This window comes from Salvelinus alpinus, chromosome 7 (assembly GCF_045679555.1).
Source record: "Salvelinus alpinus chromosome 7, SLU_Salpinus.1, whole genome shotgun sequence".
NCBI classification, from domain to species: domain Eukaryota; kingdom Metazoa; phylum Chordata; class Actinopteri; order Salmoniformes; family Salmonidae; genus Salvelinus; species Salvelinus alpinus.
In genome coordinates this window covers 58048822-58068175 of record NC_092092.1, presented here as the reverse complement: position 1 = coordinate 58068175, position 19354 = coordinate 58048822, and the positions used below count along the sequence as shown (strand labels likewise).

Below are 19354 nucleotides of genomic sequence, written 5' to 3'. Positions count from 1 at the left end.
ATACTGGTGGACTCACTGAGGGGATACTGGTGGTCTCTCTGAGGGGGTACTGGTGGTCTCACTGGGGGGATACTGGTGGTCTCACTGAGGGGATACTGGTGGTCTCACTGAGGGGATACTGGTGGACTCACTGAGGGGATACTGGTGGTATCTCTGAGGGGATACTGGTGGACTCACTGAGGGGATACTGGTGGTCTCTCTGAGGGGGTACTGGTGGTCTCACTGGGGGGATACTGGTGGTCTCACTGAGGGGATACTGGTGGTCTCACTGAGGGGATACTGGTGGACTCACTGAGGGGATACTGGTGGTATCTCTGAGGGGATACTGGTGGTCTCACTGAGGGGGTACTGGTGGTCTCACTGAGGGGGTACTGGTGGTCTCACTGAGGGGATACTGGGGGTCTCACTGAGGGGATACTGGTGGACTCACTGAGGGGATACTGGTGGTCTCTCTGAGGGGATACTGGTGGTCTCTCTGAGGGGGTACTGGTGGTCTCACTGGGGGGATACTGGTGGTCTCACTGATGGGATACTGGTGGTCTCACTGAGGGGATACTGGTGGACTCACTGAGGGGATACTGGTGGTATCTCTGAGGGGATACTGGTGGTCTCACTGAGGGGGTACTGGTGGTCTCACTGAGGGGGTACTGGTGGTCTCACTGAGGGGATACTGGGGGTCTCACTGAGGGGATACTGGTGGACTCACTGAGGGGATACTGGTGGTCTCTCTGAGGGGATACTGGTGGTCTCACTGAGGGGATACTGGTGGTCTCTCTGAGGGGATACTGGTGGTATCGCTGAGGGGATACTGGTGGTATCGCTGAGGGGATACTGGTGGTCTCTCTGAGGGGATATTGGTGGCCTCACTGAGAAGATACTGGTGGTATCTCTGAGGGGATACTGGTGGTCTCTCTGAGGGGATACTGGTGGACTCACTGAGGGGATACTGGTGGTCTCTCTGAGGGGGTACTGGTTGTCTCTCTGAGGGGGTACTGGTTGTCTCTCTGAGGGGGTACTGGTAGTCTCTCTGAGGGGGTACTGGTTGTCTCTCTGAGGGGGTACTGGTAGTCTTTCTGAGGGGGTACTGGTTGTCTCTCTGAGGGGGTACTGGTTGTCTCTCTGAGGGGGTACTGGTAGTCTTTCTGAGGGGGTACTGGTTGTCTCTCTGAGGGGGTACTGGTTGTCTCTCTGAGGGGGTACTGGTAGTCTCTCTGAGGGGGGTACTGGTAGTCTCACCGAGGGGGTACTGGTTGTCTCTCTGAGGGGGTACTGGTTGTCTCTCTGAGGGGGTACTAGTGTTCTCTTTTCAGTAAAGGCAAAACTCACTGAATCTTTCAATGAACAGTAGAAAGGCCCAGAGCAACATAAGTAGTAGGTAGGTCGATGTCGAAGTCACTGAACCAATAAGAGCCATGGAGACATGAACCGTATCCAGTGTCACTATTGTAGCTCAACAATACACACATAACCTTCATCTACACAACTAGTTTTACGACTTCATGTACTATTACTCAGTGTAACTCCTTTGGAACTTCTCCTGGAAATAGTGATGGCCAATTCTGATTAAATGAAATTCTGTTGACTAATTCTCACTCTGAGAAGAATCATTTGAAAATCAACAGGAGCTACCAGTGGAAAGCTTACGGTGATGTTGTAGTTGTTTGCTAAACAGCATTAATCTGTTGGCTGGCTGTTGACCTTGTCTGCTGTGAGGGCATCCACGACAGGTCCACGACAGGTCCACATCAGGAGTTAATAACACCATACATAAACACCACACAAAAACACCACACATAAACACCAGACATAAACACCACACATAAACACCACACATAAACACCATACATAAACACCACACATAAACACCATACATAAACACCACACATAAACACCACACATAATGATGTATGCAGAATGGCCTATGGGGATGATCCTGACCAATCCTGTTTCCTTACTGGTCTCTAAGATTACAGTGGCTTCGGTTATCTTGAAGTTATTGGAATAAAAACTATGTGTTTGATGTGTTCGAACCCATTCCATTTATTCGGTTCCTGACATTACTATGAGCCCGTCCTCCCCAATTAAGGTGCCACCAGCCCCCTATAGATATCCAACCCTGGGAGGCAGTTGTCACACTGAGCATTGTTGGTGGGTGAGCACGCTGCACTCTCCTGGCGGTTTAGCAGAATACACCGAATGCACTGCCAGCAGGAGGCTAACCCAGTCTAGGCACTGAACTGCCCCTCAGCACACGGCACACAGAAGCCCCCCTCTCCCCATCACCATAGCCACAGTGCTGGGACAGTAGGCACAGGTGTAGAGCCAGGGGCAGGTTAACAGACAGACAGACAGACAGACAGACAGACAGACAGACAGACAGACAGACAGACAGACAGACAGACAGACAGACAGACAGACAGACAGACAGACAGACAGACAGACAGACAGACAGACAGACAGACAGACAGACAGACAGACAGACAGACAGACAGACAGACAGACAGACAGACAAAGTCTATTTGTTACGTCTGTTATCAGGTCCACAGACAGGACAGGCCACACAACTGCCAGTGTGCTCACCCACCAACAATGCTCAGTGTGACAACTGCCTCCCTGTCTCAGCCTCCAGTATTTATGCTGCAGTAGTTAATGTGTCGGGGGAGAAGGACCTTGGTTAGGGAGGTGACCAAAACCCGATGGTCACTGTGACAGAGCTCCAGAGTTCCTCTGTGGAGATGGGAGATCCTTCCAGACGGACAACCATCTCAGCAGCACTCCACCAATCAGGCCTTTATGGTAGAGTGGCCAATGGTCTGTCTGCCAATGTGATGAAAGAATTAAAAGCTGAAATAAATCATTCTCTCTACTATTATTCTGACATTTCACGTTCTTAAAATAAAGTGGTGATCCTAAATTTTTGCAGGTCCGGTGAACAGGTCAGGGTTCCATAGCCGCAGGCAGAACAGTTGAAACTGGAGCAGCAGCAAGGCCAGGTGGACTGGGGACAGCAAGGAGTCATCATGCCAGGTAGTCCTGACGCATGGTCCTAGGGCTCAGGTCCTCCGAGAGAGAGAAAGAAAGAGAGAAGGAGAGAATTAGAGAGAGCATACTTAAATTCACACAGGACACCGGATAAGACAGGAGAAGTCCTCCAGATATAACAAACTGACCCTAGCCCCCCAAATACTCAGTTTGGCCGGACAGCCAGCTCTAGTTAGAGTCTTGGTGATTCCAAACTTCTTCCATTTAAGAATGATGGAGGCCTCTGTGTTCGAGGGGACTTTCAATGCTGCAGAAATGTTTTGGTGCCCTTCCCCAAATCTGTGCCTCTACACAATCCTATCTCGAAGCTCTACAGACAATTCCTTCGACCTCATGGTTTAGTTTTTGCTCTGACATGCACTGTCAACTGTGGGACCTTATACAGACAGGTGTGGGCCATTCCAAATCATGTCCAATCAATTGAATTTACCAAAGGTGGACTCCAATCAAGTTGTAGAAACATCTCAAGGATGATCAATGGAAACAGGATGCACCTGACTTTGATTTTGAGTCTCATAGCAAAGGAACTGAATAGTTATTTAAATAAGGTATTTTTAATACATTTGCAAACATTTCTAAAAACAGTTTTTCACATTGTCATTATGGGGTATTGTGTGTAGATTGCTGAAGATTTGTTTTTATTTGATCCATTTTAGAATAAGGCTATATCGTAACAAAATGTGGAAAAAGTCAAGGGGTCTGAATACTTCCCGAAGGCACTGTATGTACTTATAGTAGGGCAAAGTGACTAGATAAGTAACGGATACACACACACGTTCTGTACATTACATAAGGGATGATCAACAAGAGGCTTTGCGTTCTATGGAGAATAATGATGGACGTGGAAGGTGTGTACCACGACATGCTAGAGGAGATCAAATTTCAATACTGACGCAATGCTGCAAATTTCAGAGAGACAGAGAGCAAGGTTATTACAAATCTCCACTGTTGAAAACCAAATGCTAGTCTAAAAGAAATGGTAGATAATGCCTAGATGCTTTTTACAATGTAGATCTAGTATATAAATTGCCTGGCTGAGTTGATGAGACAGTGGATTGCGCAGTCAGATGGAACAGAGTAAATAGGCATTTTAAGGTCATAGATTTAGCAGGTGGTAACTTGTGGAATAGACACCGTCTGGATTGCGGTTTTAACCAATCAGCACCCAGGATTAGAAACACACGGTGTATAAGATGTCAAGGCACCAGTCAGTTTCCCAACACTCCTTACTGATTCTCTGGACATGTCTGTCTGTTAGCTCCATACCAATCAACAGGAACATGTGTTATAGTCAGAATATAGTGACAGGACCAAGTAAATCACCCAAAACCATTCACCCAAAGCCTTTCACATACATTGAGTAGAATTCTAAGTTGGGTAGAATTTGTATATACGTATTTCCATATTTGAAGAACTAAAGTTGTAGATATCATGGTCAATCTGCCCTCCGTTGCCTTAGTTATGTTTATTGCTCTGTGTCTGATTAATAAGTAAGCCAGGGTACAAAAGGAGAGGGCGTGCAGGTCTTCTTAAAGAGAAAGACATTATAGTCTCCCTCATTCAACAAAGACTATTATCCCAGGAGGTCAATCTTTTTCTCTTAACCTTCCATTTGGTGTTATAGACATGTAAGAGACAGTTTATTCAACTCTCATTTGCTTGTTTTATCTGGCGAAGGACATTGCTTTTTGGACTGGGGGATGACACAGGTAAGTCATAGTGTTGTTTGCATGTACAGTACCAGTCAAGTTTGGACACACCTACTCATTCCAGGGTTTTTCTTAATTTTTTACAATTTTTACCATTTACCATTTTTCTACATTGTAGATTAATAGCAAAGACATCAAAAATGTGAAATAACACATATGGAATCATGTAGTAACCAAAAAAGATAGGCACCTGGAATGCATTTCAATTAACAGGTGTGCCTCGTTAAAAGTACATTTGTGGAATTGCTTTCCTTAATGCGTTTGAACCAATCACAAGGTAAGGGTGGTATACATAAGATAGCCCTATTTGGTAAAAGACCAAGTCCATAGTATGGCAAGAACATCTCAAATAAGCAAAGAGAAACGACAATACATCATTACTTTAAGACATATATACTGTATATTTACATATATATATGTTGCAAAAAAAGATATTTGTCCTCCGAAGATGGGGGGCGGTGGAGGGGTTAATAAAAAAATTAATAAAGAATAATCGAAGGGAAAAAAAGAAATGATGGTCAGTCAATCTGGAAAATTTCAAGAACTTTGAAAGTTTCTTCAAGTTCAGTCGCAAAAACCATCAAGTGCTATGATGGAACTGATTCTCATGAGGGTCGCCACAGGAAAGGAAGACCCAGAGATACCTCTGTTGCAGAGGATACGTTCATTAGAGTTACCAGCCTCAGAAATTCCAGCCCAAATAAATGCTTCACAGAGTTCAAGTAACAGACACATCTCAACATCAACTGTTCAGAGGAGACTGCGTGAATCAGTCCTTAATGGTCGAATTGCTGCAAAGAAACCACTACTAAAGTACACAAATAAGAAGTCTTGCTTGGGCCAAGAAACACGACCAATGGACATTAGACTGGTGGAAATCTGGTGGAAATCAAATTTCCGATTTTGGTTCCAACCGCCATGTCTTTGTGAGACACAGAGTAGGTGAACGGATGATCTCTGCATTTGTGGTTCCCACCGTGAAGCATGGAGGAGGAGGTGTGATGGAGCGGGGGTGCTTTGCTGGTGACACTGTCTGTGATTTATTTAGAATTCAAGGCACACTTAACCAGCATGGCTACCGCAGCATTCTGAAGCGATACGCCATCCCATCAGGTTTGCGCTTAGTGGGACTATCATTTGTTTTTCAACAGGACAATGACCCAACACACCTCCAGGCTGTGTAAGGGCTATTTGACCAAGAAGGAGAGTGATGGAGTGCTGCATCAGATGACCTGGCCTCCACAATCACCCGACCTCAACCCAATTGAGATGGTTTGGGATGAGTTGGACCGTAGAGTGAAGGAAAAGTAGCCAACAAGTTGGAACTCCTTCAAGACTGTTGGAAAAGCGTTCCAGGTGAAGCTGAGAGAACGCCAAGAGTGTGCAAAGCTGTCATCAAGGTAAAGGGTGGCTACATTGAAGAATCTCAAATCTCAAATATATTTTGATGTGTTTAACACTTTTTTGGTTACTACATGATTCCATTTAATAGTTTTGATGTCTTCACAATTATTCTACAATATAGAAAATAGTAAAATAAAGAAAAACCCTTGAATGAGTAAGTGTGTCCAAACTTTTGACTGGTACTGTATATTGTACTCTTGTCTGATAACGGTTCTATTTGTAGATAGACTTCACTGTTCCCCTTTTCTGACATGATATTTACATGGAGAGATATTCCTCTTTTGTTTTAGACTGGTGATGGATTCTGCCAGGAGGCCCTGTTTCATGACAGTGTGTTTGTGTGTACTGGCAACCACCTGTCTTCCATGTTCCGGTATGGCCATAAATAAATCAAATCAAATTGTATTGGTCACATACCAATATTTAATTAAGTGATTATGAAGCAATTGTATAAATGCTAGTGTAAAAGTAGTGTCAATAGAATGCATTATGGCTGAAGACTGAACTCCACTAGAGGAGGTTTTGTCCAATTGTCCCCAAAATGTTCAATGTCAGTGTGTGACGTTGGTTCTGTGTTTGTGCCAGGCTCTCCGAGCCCCAGCCTGTGGGGTAGGAAGGCGGTGTTCTTGGGCCGTCCATGTATGTGGCAGCTGGGTAAGGAGTGTGTAATGCCCCCCCTGGAAGAACTCAGTGTGTGTGTGCACCTGTGCCAGAAGATCATGACGCCTGAGTGGACCGGCTTTGTGTACAAGGCGCCTGGCGAGAGGCAGGTAGAGCTGGGGCTTGCAGGCCGGGTAGGGCTCCTGGTGGCATGGCTGTTTGGGCAGGAGTGGTCGGTACCAGAGAACCTGCCCCTGGAACACTGGCAAAACATCTGCCTCACCTGGTCCAGCAACTCAGAGAGGCTCAGGCTCTACATCAATGGGAGCAGTCGCCTGGACGCCCACGTTAACGCTAGCCTGCCCCGGCAACTGGCCCACAATGGCACCCTGACCCTGGGGGTGTCCCATAACATAGTAGATGGGGTGATGGAGTTTGAGGATGGGAAGAACTTTCTGGGGGACATCAGCCTGTTCAGGATGTGGGGGCGGGAGCAGACGGCTGAGGAGGTGAGGGCCCATAGCTGTGCCGATGGGAACGTGGTGAGCTGGGACACCCGCGACTGGGACTACCAGAGCTGCCTACCTGAAGATGACACTAGCCTCCAGTGTGGTTAGCTTCCGTACTTATTGTCTTCTACTGTATTCTATTTTGAGTCCTATTGAGAAAGGCAGCCCTGGGCACGATTCTATTCTATTCAAAGGGTCCCACTGAACAAATGTACAGTAAAGGGGTAAAAAGGATTGTGACAAAATATGTATTCTTTGAGTAAGTAGGGAGATTTCATCCTCTTGATATAATGTGTGAGGGAACATCTGTAGGTAATGTGAGGGAACATCTGTATGTGATTTCTATAATGGAATATCTGGTTAATGCCCTGTCTTCTCCGGTTGGATTGTCTCGGTCACCTTTCCCAGCATGGTCAATGTTCAAAATTAAAATGAAGGTCGTCATAGCACAACGGCACCCTCTTGACAAGTCTGTCAATTCCCCAGAGGACATCATACGCATATGGGTAAGAAGAATGTGATAAAGGATTGCTTTTTCCATTTCATAAAGGTGCCATGATATTCAATCCCAGTTGAATATGAACCCTATTTGTCTCTTTTGTCATTTTCCATCAGCTGGGGACCATATTTCCTGGGAACATTTCTGTGCGTGACATCTTTGTGTCATCTCCAAGGTAGTTTTATGTGTCAATTGAACGGATTTGTCCATTGGAATACAATGTACAGCATTGCTCGAATGGGGGGGGGTGTTTTTGTATGTGCATGCGTATGTGCGTACGTGTGTGCAAGTGTGCGTGTATGTTTGTGGGTGCTTGTATGTGCGTGTACTATAGCGAAGCCATATCTATATGAGAAACCAACATAAAGAACAACACTGTCTAGACTTTCAACAGTCGGTTGGATGCAATTGTTATTTTAACATACATCACATCTTGTGTGAATATAGATGACGTGTGTATGTGTGTGTTGAAGCAACCTAGAACATTGAAATGAACACTGTGTGGACACATGCCCCTTCGTCTAATCTCTAGTGTTATCTGTGTTCCCACACAGCCAGATCTGTCAAGTGGGCTATAATCCTAGTGTGCGAGACACAGAGAAAGCTCAGGTACGTCACTATCCAGTGCCTCATTTTGATTTTCCATAATGAGGATTGCAATATCCTCAGAGAAGCACCGTGCTGATAGGGACAGCACTGAAGGACTCCAGATAACGTTGTTATTCAACAGGACAGGCAGGAAACTGTCAGACAGGCTTTCATCGTAAACCCTTTTGTCAGGTTACAGACGAGGGGAGAGGTAAACTCATGAACAAGTAGGAGAATTGTAATTAAGAGACCTTACAAGTTACAACTAAAATCATAAATATGTGTCTGTTTCCAGGAATCAAGAAAAATTCAACTCAAGTTCAACTCAACTTCTGACCAGTGGTACGAGGAGAATGCATAAGTAATCTTCCTCAGGAAAGTCAATAGTATGCCAGCATGAGGATGCATAATGGACATTATAGTTTCTAGTCTGATGTTGTGTTGCTTCACTGTAGTGTCTCTCTCCACAGTGTCAGCTGTCTGGTCTATGTGAGTGTTAGTCCTGAGACTGATGTTGGAGTGGCCCAGAATGAGATCTTTGGAAAGCTGAGTGTAGCCTTCAACTCTGGCCGAGTCACCCTTATTGCAGACCCCAGCAGCCTCAGTGTACGCCCCATAGGTGGGTAGACACACACGCATACACATACACACACATACAGTACCAGTCAAAAGTTTGGACACACCTAGCTGTTCAAGAGTTTTTGTTTATTTTTACTATTTTATATTTTATACATATAGAATAATAGTGAAGACATCAAAACTATGAAAAACACATATGGAATCATGTAGTAACCAAAAAAGTGTTGAACAAATCAAAATATATTTGAGATTTGAGATTCTTCAAAGTAGCCACCCTTTGCCTTGATGACAGCTTTGCACACTCTTGGCATTCTCTCAACCAGCTTCACCTGGAATGCTTTTCCAACAGTCTTGAAGCAGTTCCCACATATGCTGAGCAATTGTTGGCTAATTTTCCTTCACTCTACGGTCCAACTCATCCCTAACCATCTCAATTGGGTTGAGGTCGGGTGATTGTGGAGGCCAGGTCATCTGATACAGCACTCCATCACTCTCCTTCTTGGTCAAATAGCCCTTACACAGCCTGGAGGTGTGTTGGGTCATTGTCCTGTTGAAAAACAAATGATAGTCACACCAAGCGCAAACCAAATGGGATGTCAAATCGCTGCAGAATGCTGTGATAGCCATGCAGGTTAAGTGGGCCTTGAATTCTAAATAAATCACAGACAGTGTCACCAGCAAAGCACCCCCGCTCCATCACACCTCCTCCACCATGCTTCACAGTGGGAACCACACATGCGGAGATCATCCGTTCACCTACTCTGTGTCTCACAAAGACATGGCGGTTGGAACCAAAAATCTCAAATTTGAACTCATCAGACCAAAAGACAGATTTCCACCAGTCTAATGTCCATTGTTCATGCCTCTTGGCCCAAGCAAGTCTCTTCTGCTTATTTGTGTCCTTTGTAGTGGTTTCTTTGCAGCAATTCGACCATGAAGGCCTGATTCAACCAGTCTCCTCTGAACAGTTGATGCTGAGATGTGTCTGTTACTTGAACTCTCTGAAGTATTTCTTTGGGCTGGAATTTCTGAGGCTGGTAACTCTAATGAACGTATCCTCTGCAACAGAGGTAACTCTGGGCCTTCCTTTCCTGTGGTGGTCCTCATGAGATCCAGTTTCATCATAGAGCTTGATGGTTTTTGCAACTGCACTTGAAGAAACTTTCAAAGTTCTTGAAATTTTCCGTATTGATTGACCTTCATGTCTTAAAGTAATGATGGACTGTCATTTCTTTTTGCTTATTTGAGCTGTTCTTGCGATAATTTGGACTTGGTCTTTTACCAAATATAGCTATCTTCTGTATACCACCCCTACCTTGTCACAACACAACTGATTGGCTCAAATGCATTAAGAAGAAAGAAATTCCACAAATGAACTTTTAACAATTCACACCTGTTAATTTAAATGCATTCCAGGTGATTACCTCATGAAGCTTGTTGGGCGAAAGCGCAAGAGTGTGCAAAGCTGTCATCAAGGCAAAGGGTGGCAACTTTAAAGAATCTCAAATCTAAAATATATTTTGATTTGTTGAACACTTTTTTGGTTACTACATGATTCCATATGTGTTATGTCATAGTTTTGATGTCTTCACTGTTATTCTACAATGTAGAAAATAGTAAAAAATAAAGAAAAACCCTTGAATGAGTAGGTGTGTCCAAACTTTTGACTGGTACTGTACATATTCACATATACACATACAAATAGCATGCCCACACATGCACATGGATGCAAATGGATTGCACATTCACATTTTTGCATGCTGTTATGCACACCGTTGTGTAATATCTTGCTCATTCCTCACAGGGGCTTTCCCCAACGTAACAGCTTCTCCTCCCACTGACACCAACACCACTGCTGGCTCACCAACCAGGACTACTGCTGGCTCACCAACCAGCACCACTGCTGGCTCACCAACCAGCACCACTGCTGGCTCACCAACCAGCACCACTGCTGGCTCACCAACCAGGACCACTGCTGGCTCACCAACCAGCACCACTGCTGGCTCACCAACCAGAACCACTGCTGGCTCACCAACCAGCACCACTGCTGGCTCACCAACCAGCACCACTGCTGGCTCACCAACCAGAACCACTGCTGGCTCACCAACCAGCACCACTGCTGGCTCACCAACCAGCACCACTGCTGGCTCACCAACCAGGACCACTGCTGGCTCACCAACCAGAACCACTGCTGGCTCACCAACCAGCACCACTGCTGGCTCACCAACCAGCACCACTGCTGGCTCACCAATCAGCACCACTGCTGGCTCACCAACCAGCACCACTGCTGGCTCACCAATCAGCACTACTGCTGGCTCACCAACCAGAACCACTGCTGGCTCACCAACCAGCACCACTGCTGGCTCACCAACCAGCACCACTGCTGGCTCACCAACCAGAACTACTACTGGCTCACCAACCAGAACTACTACTGGCTCACCAACCAGCACTACTGCATCTGGTGACACAATTCTTTCATAAAATAGAAATGCTTAACTGCTATGCACTAAGGTTGACCTGAAATTGGCTTCCATTACATTTTCACCAATCTATTCTAAAGAAGCTGGTTCCTTTCTTGTCTGTAGACCCTGGCACTTCTACAGAGACACCGCAACCATCCATTGGAGTGCCTGCAAATCCCACTGGCCTGTCTACAACCAGAGAATCTTTAGACTTCAACTCAACAAAACCAGGTCAGCCAATATGACAGATTTGATTACCTGTCTGCTAACGCTACAAAATTTTCATAGAAAAATATCAGTGACTCTGAAATAAGTTTATTTTCCATAGGTGTAAGACCTAGGTTGAGAGATGAAGGCTGTTCAAATGTACAATCATTTCCACTGTTATGCTGTTATTAGGCATTGCATCCACCTTCTACAGAGTTAATATGAAACTGAATATGACAACTACTGTAACTGGCAACGACCCAGGGGAGACCATTCAGAAGTGGGTAAGAAGCACTGGAGGATGATAAACGTATAATAACATTCTCTTCAGCCTAACGGTCGATACAGCGTCTTTTTGTCTGGGTTACAGGTTCAGAGAAAGCTTGGGAAAGCCCAGATGAACGTATTAAACATCAATATTTTAAACTCGACTTATAAGTAAGTCCTGGCATTACCTACATTATGACATGTTGTGTAGCATAAGAAAAACAAGACCCTGAGGTGTGCCTTTTAACGGGGGCTTGTTCCATGTGTTTTTGTTGTAGAGTCAATGATCATAAAAAGATTCAAGAACTGGAGATGGTGAGGCTGTTTTTAAAAAGATGATTGTATCAACAATGGAAATTGATTTAGGGTGTAACTACATTGAATCATAATCGCAGCAGTAAGGAACCAGTTATACATTTGCCAAAATGAATGTGCATAATCTTTATTACCACACTGTAAGTTTATGGCTTTCAATATGAGTAAACAATTTATTGCCCACAAGCCATGAATTGTGTTTGGTTAAGTAAGATGTATAGTGCATATTTAATTGTGGTGTCTTCTCTGTTAGACTGCTGAGCTGAGACATGAGAAAAGGTAAGAGATGATAACAAAGTTAAGAGATGATAACAAAGTTAAGAGATTATAAAAATGGAAAGAGATGATAACAAAGTTAAGAGATGATAAAAATGGAAAGAGATGATAAAAAAAGTTAAGAGATGATCAAAATGGAAAGAGATGATAAAAAAGTTAAGAGATGATAAACAAAAAGTTAAGAGATGATAAAAAAGGTAAGAGATAATAAAAAGGTAAGAGATTTTTTTTTAAATGGCAAAAAACAGTTGCCATTTTGTTATGTAGACTTGATAGATATTGATACCAACATGTTGTGTTTTGTTTTTTCCCCAACTTGTTTTAGTATGCTGTTGACATTTCAGTAACCATTTTTTTACTGAATCTGTTTTTTTAAATTGACCTTTTATTTAACTAGGCAAGTCAGTTAACTTCAAATTCTTATTTACAATGACAGTCTACCAGGCTAACTGCCTTGTTCAGAGGCTGAACGACAGATGTTTATCTTGTCAGCTCAGGATTCAATCCAGCAGCCTTTCGGTTACTGGCCCAACACTCTAACCACTAGGCTACCTGCGGCCCCAGGTTGGTTGCCAGGTTGGTTTTGGGTTTTCATCCCACATTTTGTCTGTAGGTTTAGATGTACCTTCCAGGTTGAGGATGCTGATGCACGTAACGTCACGACCACTCAAACACTCATCACTGACCTTCTGTCTGGGAACCATGTTGATGAAGAGATCCAGGTTGACCGCAGAGATGTCCACGTTTCACATATAGGTACAGTATGGCTGACCTTTGACCGTTCCTCCATCTGTATTCAATTTTCTGATCTATATTAGAGTGAATGAATGGTGTCCACCCAACTGCTGTCACCAATCATACTTTCTCAGATCATACTTTCAGGAGGGAGGCATGGAAGAAAGAAAGAAAGAAAGAGCGAGAGAGAGAGAAAGAAATATAGAAAGAAAGAAAGAAAGAGAGGAAAGGAGGAAAGAGAGAAAGGAGGACGGAACGTGCCTGACTTATTAACCTATTTTCCCCTCTCCAGATCCTGGGAGCTGCCATAAGGACACCCATGAGAGTTTCTGGGGCGTGTATAAATGGCCAATCACAGAGGTCCAGATGACAAAAACTATGATCTGTGAGAAGAACCGTGGATCAAGGGCTTCCAGGAAATGGTGAAAGGCCCAGCTAACGTTACATTTGCAATAATGCTTGTTAATTGGGGTCGGAAAATCTCATGGCTGTAGTGATGATGGTGGGAGTACCATAAATGGTGGTTTATATAGTAGATACTGTGAAATAAAATGATGTGCATTATATTCCATGGTTTGGTAGATCTTGTTAGCTTTATTCAAAAGCTTTATTCTTGCTGAATCATCTTAGCGCTATACGTCTTTCTGAGGGTTCAGAATATGTCTTTTAACCTGTTCAATAGCAGAGCTGTGACTACGGTCAGAGGGCAAAATCATATTTCTATGGGTAAAATCACCTGTTGCCATAGAGACGGCTCAGCGAAGAGATCCTTCAAATGTCTTCTAGACACAGTGCAACCCTGTCACACACGCTCTTACCTATGTGCACACAATCACTCAGTCACAGAGATGACACTGGTGGAACACTCAGTGCGAGCAATCAAGCAAGAATACATTTCCTTCAATTGAATTGGGTGGACGGAACGCCTCTGGTGTCAGAGTGAAACATTGTCCTAGCGTGTATTATGCAAGCAGTGATACATTATGTCAATGTTTATTAAGCCTACCAGGGGAAGGTTTACTGCAGGAAGTAAACATTGAAGGGAAAGAAAAGGATCATCACCTATAATTGAAAGAAAGCCCTTTGACTTATGTTTCCCATGATGCCTCCGTAGTACACCCTTCTCCCTGAAATGTCAATACACAAGATCTTTTTTTTTGATCATCGTAAAAAAAGGTGTGCAATTATGCAAAATAGTAACAAATTGGTTATTGACTACAGATCAGAACAAGACAAGACTGGTCCTCTCGTCTTCTGCTCATTTCACCTTCATCTCTTTTTCTCCTGGCCCCCTTCTTCCTTTTAGTGAGTTAGATGGAGTGACTGAGAAAGCCAAATGGGCTAAGCCAAACCTGAAGGCATGCAAGCCGGTAATCACCATCTCTGATCTGGATAAAGTCACCGTCACAGCAAGTAAGTGCCTTGTGCAGTCTAAATACCAGTCACTATGTTTTGGTGAAATAACAGTCATTTGTTATGTATTGTTCTGTAGCTATGGCATGCATGTTCTTCCCTAGCCTCTTCCCCTGTGTTTTTCAGTAGTATTATATTGAAATATTCCAAAGTGCAGTGTGTTACATAACATTGGACTTTGTGTCCTTTCCTCCCAGACAACTCAGCAGATGTGGTGGACATGATTAAGAACCTCCTGGGTGACGAGGGGGACCTGAGTGACTCTCAGGTGGCCACCGTGGTCCAGAAGCTGGATGAGGTTCTGTGGGTCAGCACAGTGACCCCTCAGCTCGGCGGGGATATTGTCAACATCATCGCTGACATCCTGGTGTCCAATTCTGACCTGTCAGCGGTCGCCAACGAGTAAGGGGAAGGGGCAATGGGGGGAGGGAATATGGTTGCAAGATTTAATGTAATTTTTCCTAATTTTTTGATGTCACCTGTGTATTTTCCTCCTCCTCTGCTGTTCTTTAAGACAAATCTGTCACTCACATTTTCCATCATGTTCCCAACAGAATTCTGGGTATCACAGACAGCATTGGGGACCAGATGGATTTCCCTGAGGAGTCACTAAATGTGACCGTCCCTTCCCTGGCCCTCTCCATGATCAACGTAGATCCCGAGCAGTTCCAGGGCCTCACGTTTGGTGTCTCCTCGTTTTCGACTGGCCTTGATCCAGAGGTAAAATTGTAACATGACCCTATTGTCTGATCAAGCACATTCTGGCTTTGACTGGGAGACAGTGAGTATCACAACTCAGAGTTACAGTGTCCATGCTCCAGCAGTGCAACCAAATAACTGTCCTGTCAATATGTCAATATAAATGTTCTGTTCTTTTTTGCTCCCTGTGATATACTGAGCCCTTCCTTACCAAAAATAAATTACATGATTAACTGGACTGTTTTTATTCCATCTAAATGAGGACATGTCCTTAAGTGAACAGAGAAATGTATGACACATGTAGATGTTATATGGAAAAAGGAAAAGATACATAATCCTGCATAACAGCAAATGTGAATTATTATGTGGACATTACAAGTTTTTACATTTCCTGCATTGCAGAAAAGCTCTCCTGCAACAGGGTGATCAAATTAAGATCCTACATCTGTAGCATTCATTTCAACTGTGCTGAAACAGCAAATAGTAATGAACTTATGACGATTTACAGAAACAAGGACATTGCTTTACAAGAACATTGTTTATTCCAACACGTGTCCATTGTTGTCATTGTGGTGCAATGAACAAGGACCTTTAGTTCCATGATGAAATTTAGTTATATTTGTCCACTTGAATAAATTATTGTACATGCGTTTTGATTATTTGTACACCACTTTCTTTTATAGACCTTTGTCAACCAGACATTCCTGAGTCGGCCTTGTGATGGCACAGTCGCGTCCATCTCCCTTCCGCAGTCCCTTCACAACTTCTTCCCCCAGGGAAACAAAAAAAAGAGAGTTCAGTTCCACTTCTATGGCATACAGGAGCTTTTCAAGGTACCTGGTTAAGAATGGCTTGATGTCGTAAACAACGTATGAGGTGCATCATGGTTTTTGGTTAATTAATAACCTTTTACTTCAGTGGACTAAATCAGGGTCACACAGAGTGTTTCTTGGTAGTCTTAAAAAAATCTACTTTGAAACAAAAGTATACACCTCACACACAAGGTTATGGCTTAAAAAAAGAAGACACCTGTACCATGTCAGATATAGAGTTGAAATGTATTACATTTTGAGTTTGCATCCCAATATTACACTTAATATATATCACAGAAAACTGAAATATATATTTTTAAAAACGTTTTAAAAGTAATTTTGGAAATGATGAACAATATTAATAACGTTCCACCCATGAGGCCACTAGAGGGCGATGTGGTCACTTGACTGCAGGAAACTATGAAGGATGGTTTACTTATTTAGAAGGAAAGCTTGCAGCAAATGTACAGTAGTTCAGTGTTAAAGTTTTATGATCATTCACAGGACCCAGCAATCAACTGGACGCTGAATAGTTATGTGGTGTCTGCCAGTGTCAACAACAGCAATGTCAGCAACCTCAGGGATCCCGTGGTGGTGACACTTCGTCACCTCAAGCCTAAAGAGGTGAGGAATGAAAAATAGCTTCATCTTACCACTGAACGTAGTGATGATTCTGCTTTAGAGCCTGACTAGCTGCACCCTTTGCTTCCCCAACAGAAAAACGACAAGGTGGAGTGTGTATACTGGGACTTCCAGAAGAACAATGGGAGCGGTGGATGGGACAGCAACGGCTGTGAGACACTTCCAACCACCTCCGCTTATCAGACCACCTGCCAATGCTACCACCTGACCCATTTCGGCGTGCTCCTGGTGAGTCATCTTTGTTGTCGACTGAGGGAAACAAAAGACATTAGTGCACTGCATCTGGACTGATATGAGGCTCCTATTGACCTTTGACCTCTGTGGTGTCCTACAGGATGTGTCCAGGACTCCTATCAGTGAGGCTGACCAGGAGATCCTAACGGTCATCTCTTACCTGGGCTGTGGTGTGTCCTCCATCTTCCTGGGCATCAGCCTACTCACCTACGTGGTCTTTGAGTAAGTCAGCATCCGGACAGATAGTCAAGGAGGCAGATTCATGGATGGGACAGACAGGGCAGACTATTTGGTGATATTACTACACACTATGTTCTCTACTTTTCTGTAGCCTTTCACGTCACATTCTCCATCTCTCCTCCTTTCTCTCTGTGTCATTGGCTTATTTCCTCCTGTGCTTCATCTGCCACTCACACTATTCTTCTCATTCTCACCCTCTTTCCATTCATCTCTCTCTCTCTCTCTCTCTCTCTCTCTCTCTCTCTCTCTCTCTCTCTCTCTCTCTCTCTCTCTCTCTCTCTCTCTCTCTCTCTCTCTCTCTCTCTCTCTCTCTCTCTCTCTCTCTCTCTCTCTCTCTCTCTCTCTCTCTCTCTCTCTCTCTCTCTCTCTCTCTCTCGCTCACTCTCTTCCACTCCGTCAAAGGAAGCTGCGTAGCGACTACCCATCTAAGATCCTCATCAACCTTTCTGTGGCTCTGCTGGGCCTGAACCTAGTCTTCCTGCTGGACTCCTGGCTGTCCTCCTTCGGCAGCTACGGTCTCTGCATCAGCACGGCAGCCACGCTGCACTACTTCCTGTTAGCCTCATTCACCTGGATGGGCCTGGAGGCCGTCCACATGTACTTCGCTCTGGTCAAGGTCTTCAACGTCTATGTCCCCTTCTACATCCACAAGTTCTGCGCCCTCGGCTGGGGTAAGGCAGTCTGAAGCAAAATAAGGACACTTGCATTAAAATCTTTTAGAGTAAGAATTGTATGACTACAATTATCTTTTTATATTTGCTTGTATCGGAATAAAATTGAAATATGTGTTGAGAGCCTTGAGTCGAGAAAAAAAGAAAAGATAAATCAATTCAAGGTAAATGACAGTGATTTACTTTCCTTTTCAACGCTTTTGTATTGTAGTCAGTGTTTGAAACGTTTACACAGGCCCTGATCTAACGGATTAGCTGACCATGTTTGATGAGGGAATAGAATGAAGAGGTAAAGTTCTCTGTCTCCACACAGGCATTCCTCTGGTGATTGTCTGCCTGGTCCTGGCCATAGAGAAGGATGCCTATGGCAGTGTTCTATCTGAGGCCTCGCTTGACTCTCTACAGGGCTCTGAGCCATTGTGAGTGTGCTGCACGGCCAGTTGACCAGTGTTACTGATACAGGTTATTGATAGGGGTGTGTGGCAGTTCATCACATCCATGTTATTAATCATCTCTCTCTCTCCCACTCCCTTTCTCAGCTGTTGGATACAGAGTAATGTTTTCTTCTACGTCACGGTCGTGTCTTTCGTGCTGCTGGTCCTGGTTTTTAACGTGGTCGTGTTCATTGTGGTTCTGGTCCAAATTCGCCACATGCAGACCAATAAGCCTGCAGCAACAGGAAACAAGCACTGTGCCATGCATGATTTGAGAGCGGTGGCCAGTCTCACCTTCCTATTGGGTCTCACCTGGCCAATAGCCTTCTTTACCTGGGGACCAGCCAGGGTCCCTATGCTCTACCTCTTCTCTGTCCTCAACAGTCTGCAAGGTAAGGGGACCAATATAATGGTGTCTATTGTGCAAGAAGGTATGGAAGAAAGAGAGAGCGAGAGCGAGAGGCAAGTAAGCAGGCAGGCGGAGAGAGAAATAGGAGATAATGGGGCTTCTCTTTTTCTCTCTGTCTATGTTTCAGGGTTCTTTATCTTTGTCTTCCACTGCCTGATGAAAGAGAATGTGAGGAAGCAGTGGAGGATCCATCTGTGCTGTGGCCGATTCAGGCTCAATGACTACTCAGGTACAGTCGAGGGACCTCCGAGCAGTTTGTCTGCTAAATGACTCAAAAGTAAATGTAAATATGGTTCATAGAGAGTGTTCCTGAAGTTGCTTCATTTTTACCTTTAACCCGGTTTAGATTGGAGCCGCTCCATGACGATGGGCAGCAAGACCAAGCAGAACCAGCTGGTGCACCGCTCTCCATCTGTCAAGTCTGTCAACACCTCCTCTAGGAAGATCTCTGATGACTCCACTACAGCTAGCTGTAGCTCTGGCACACCCTACCAACAGGGGGCCTAGTCTACTGTAGCTCCACCATGGGGCCTAGTCAAGTGCCACCAGGGAACCTAGCTCCACCAGGGGGCCTAGCCTAGCTCCACCAGGGGGCCTAGCCTAGCTCC

At 44.4% G+C, this 19354-nt stretch overlaps 1 protein-coding gene across 1 annotated transcript; it reads left to right on the top strand.

Annotated features, from left to right (window-relative positions):
* Positions 1–11832: 11832 nt before the first annotated feature.
* On the top strand, positions 11833–19354 carry adgrg4a (adhesion G protein-coupled receptor G4a). The gene is made up of 16 exons (XM_071412098.1): positions 11833–11883; positions 12435–12460; positions 13071–13213; positions 13485–13614; positions 14499–14605; positions 14803–15007; positions 15160–15325; positions 15988–16137; positions 16621–16740; positions 16834–16986; positions 17093–17214; positions 17635–17903; positions 18217–18322; positions 18443–18729; positions 18874–18975; positions 19093–19354. The coding sequence occupies exons 1-16, from the start codon at positions 11833–11835 to the stop codon at positions 19251–19253; spliced, it is 2298 nt and encodes a 765-aa protein (XP_071268199.1). The 3' UTR covers positions 19254–19354.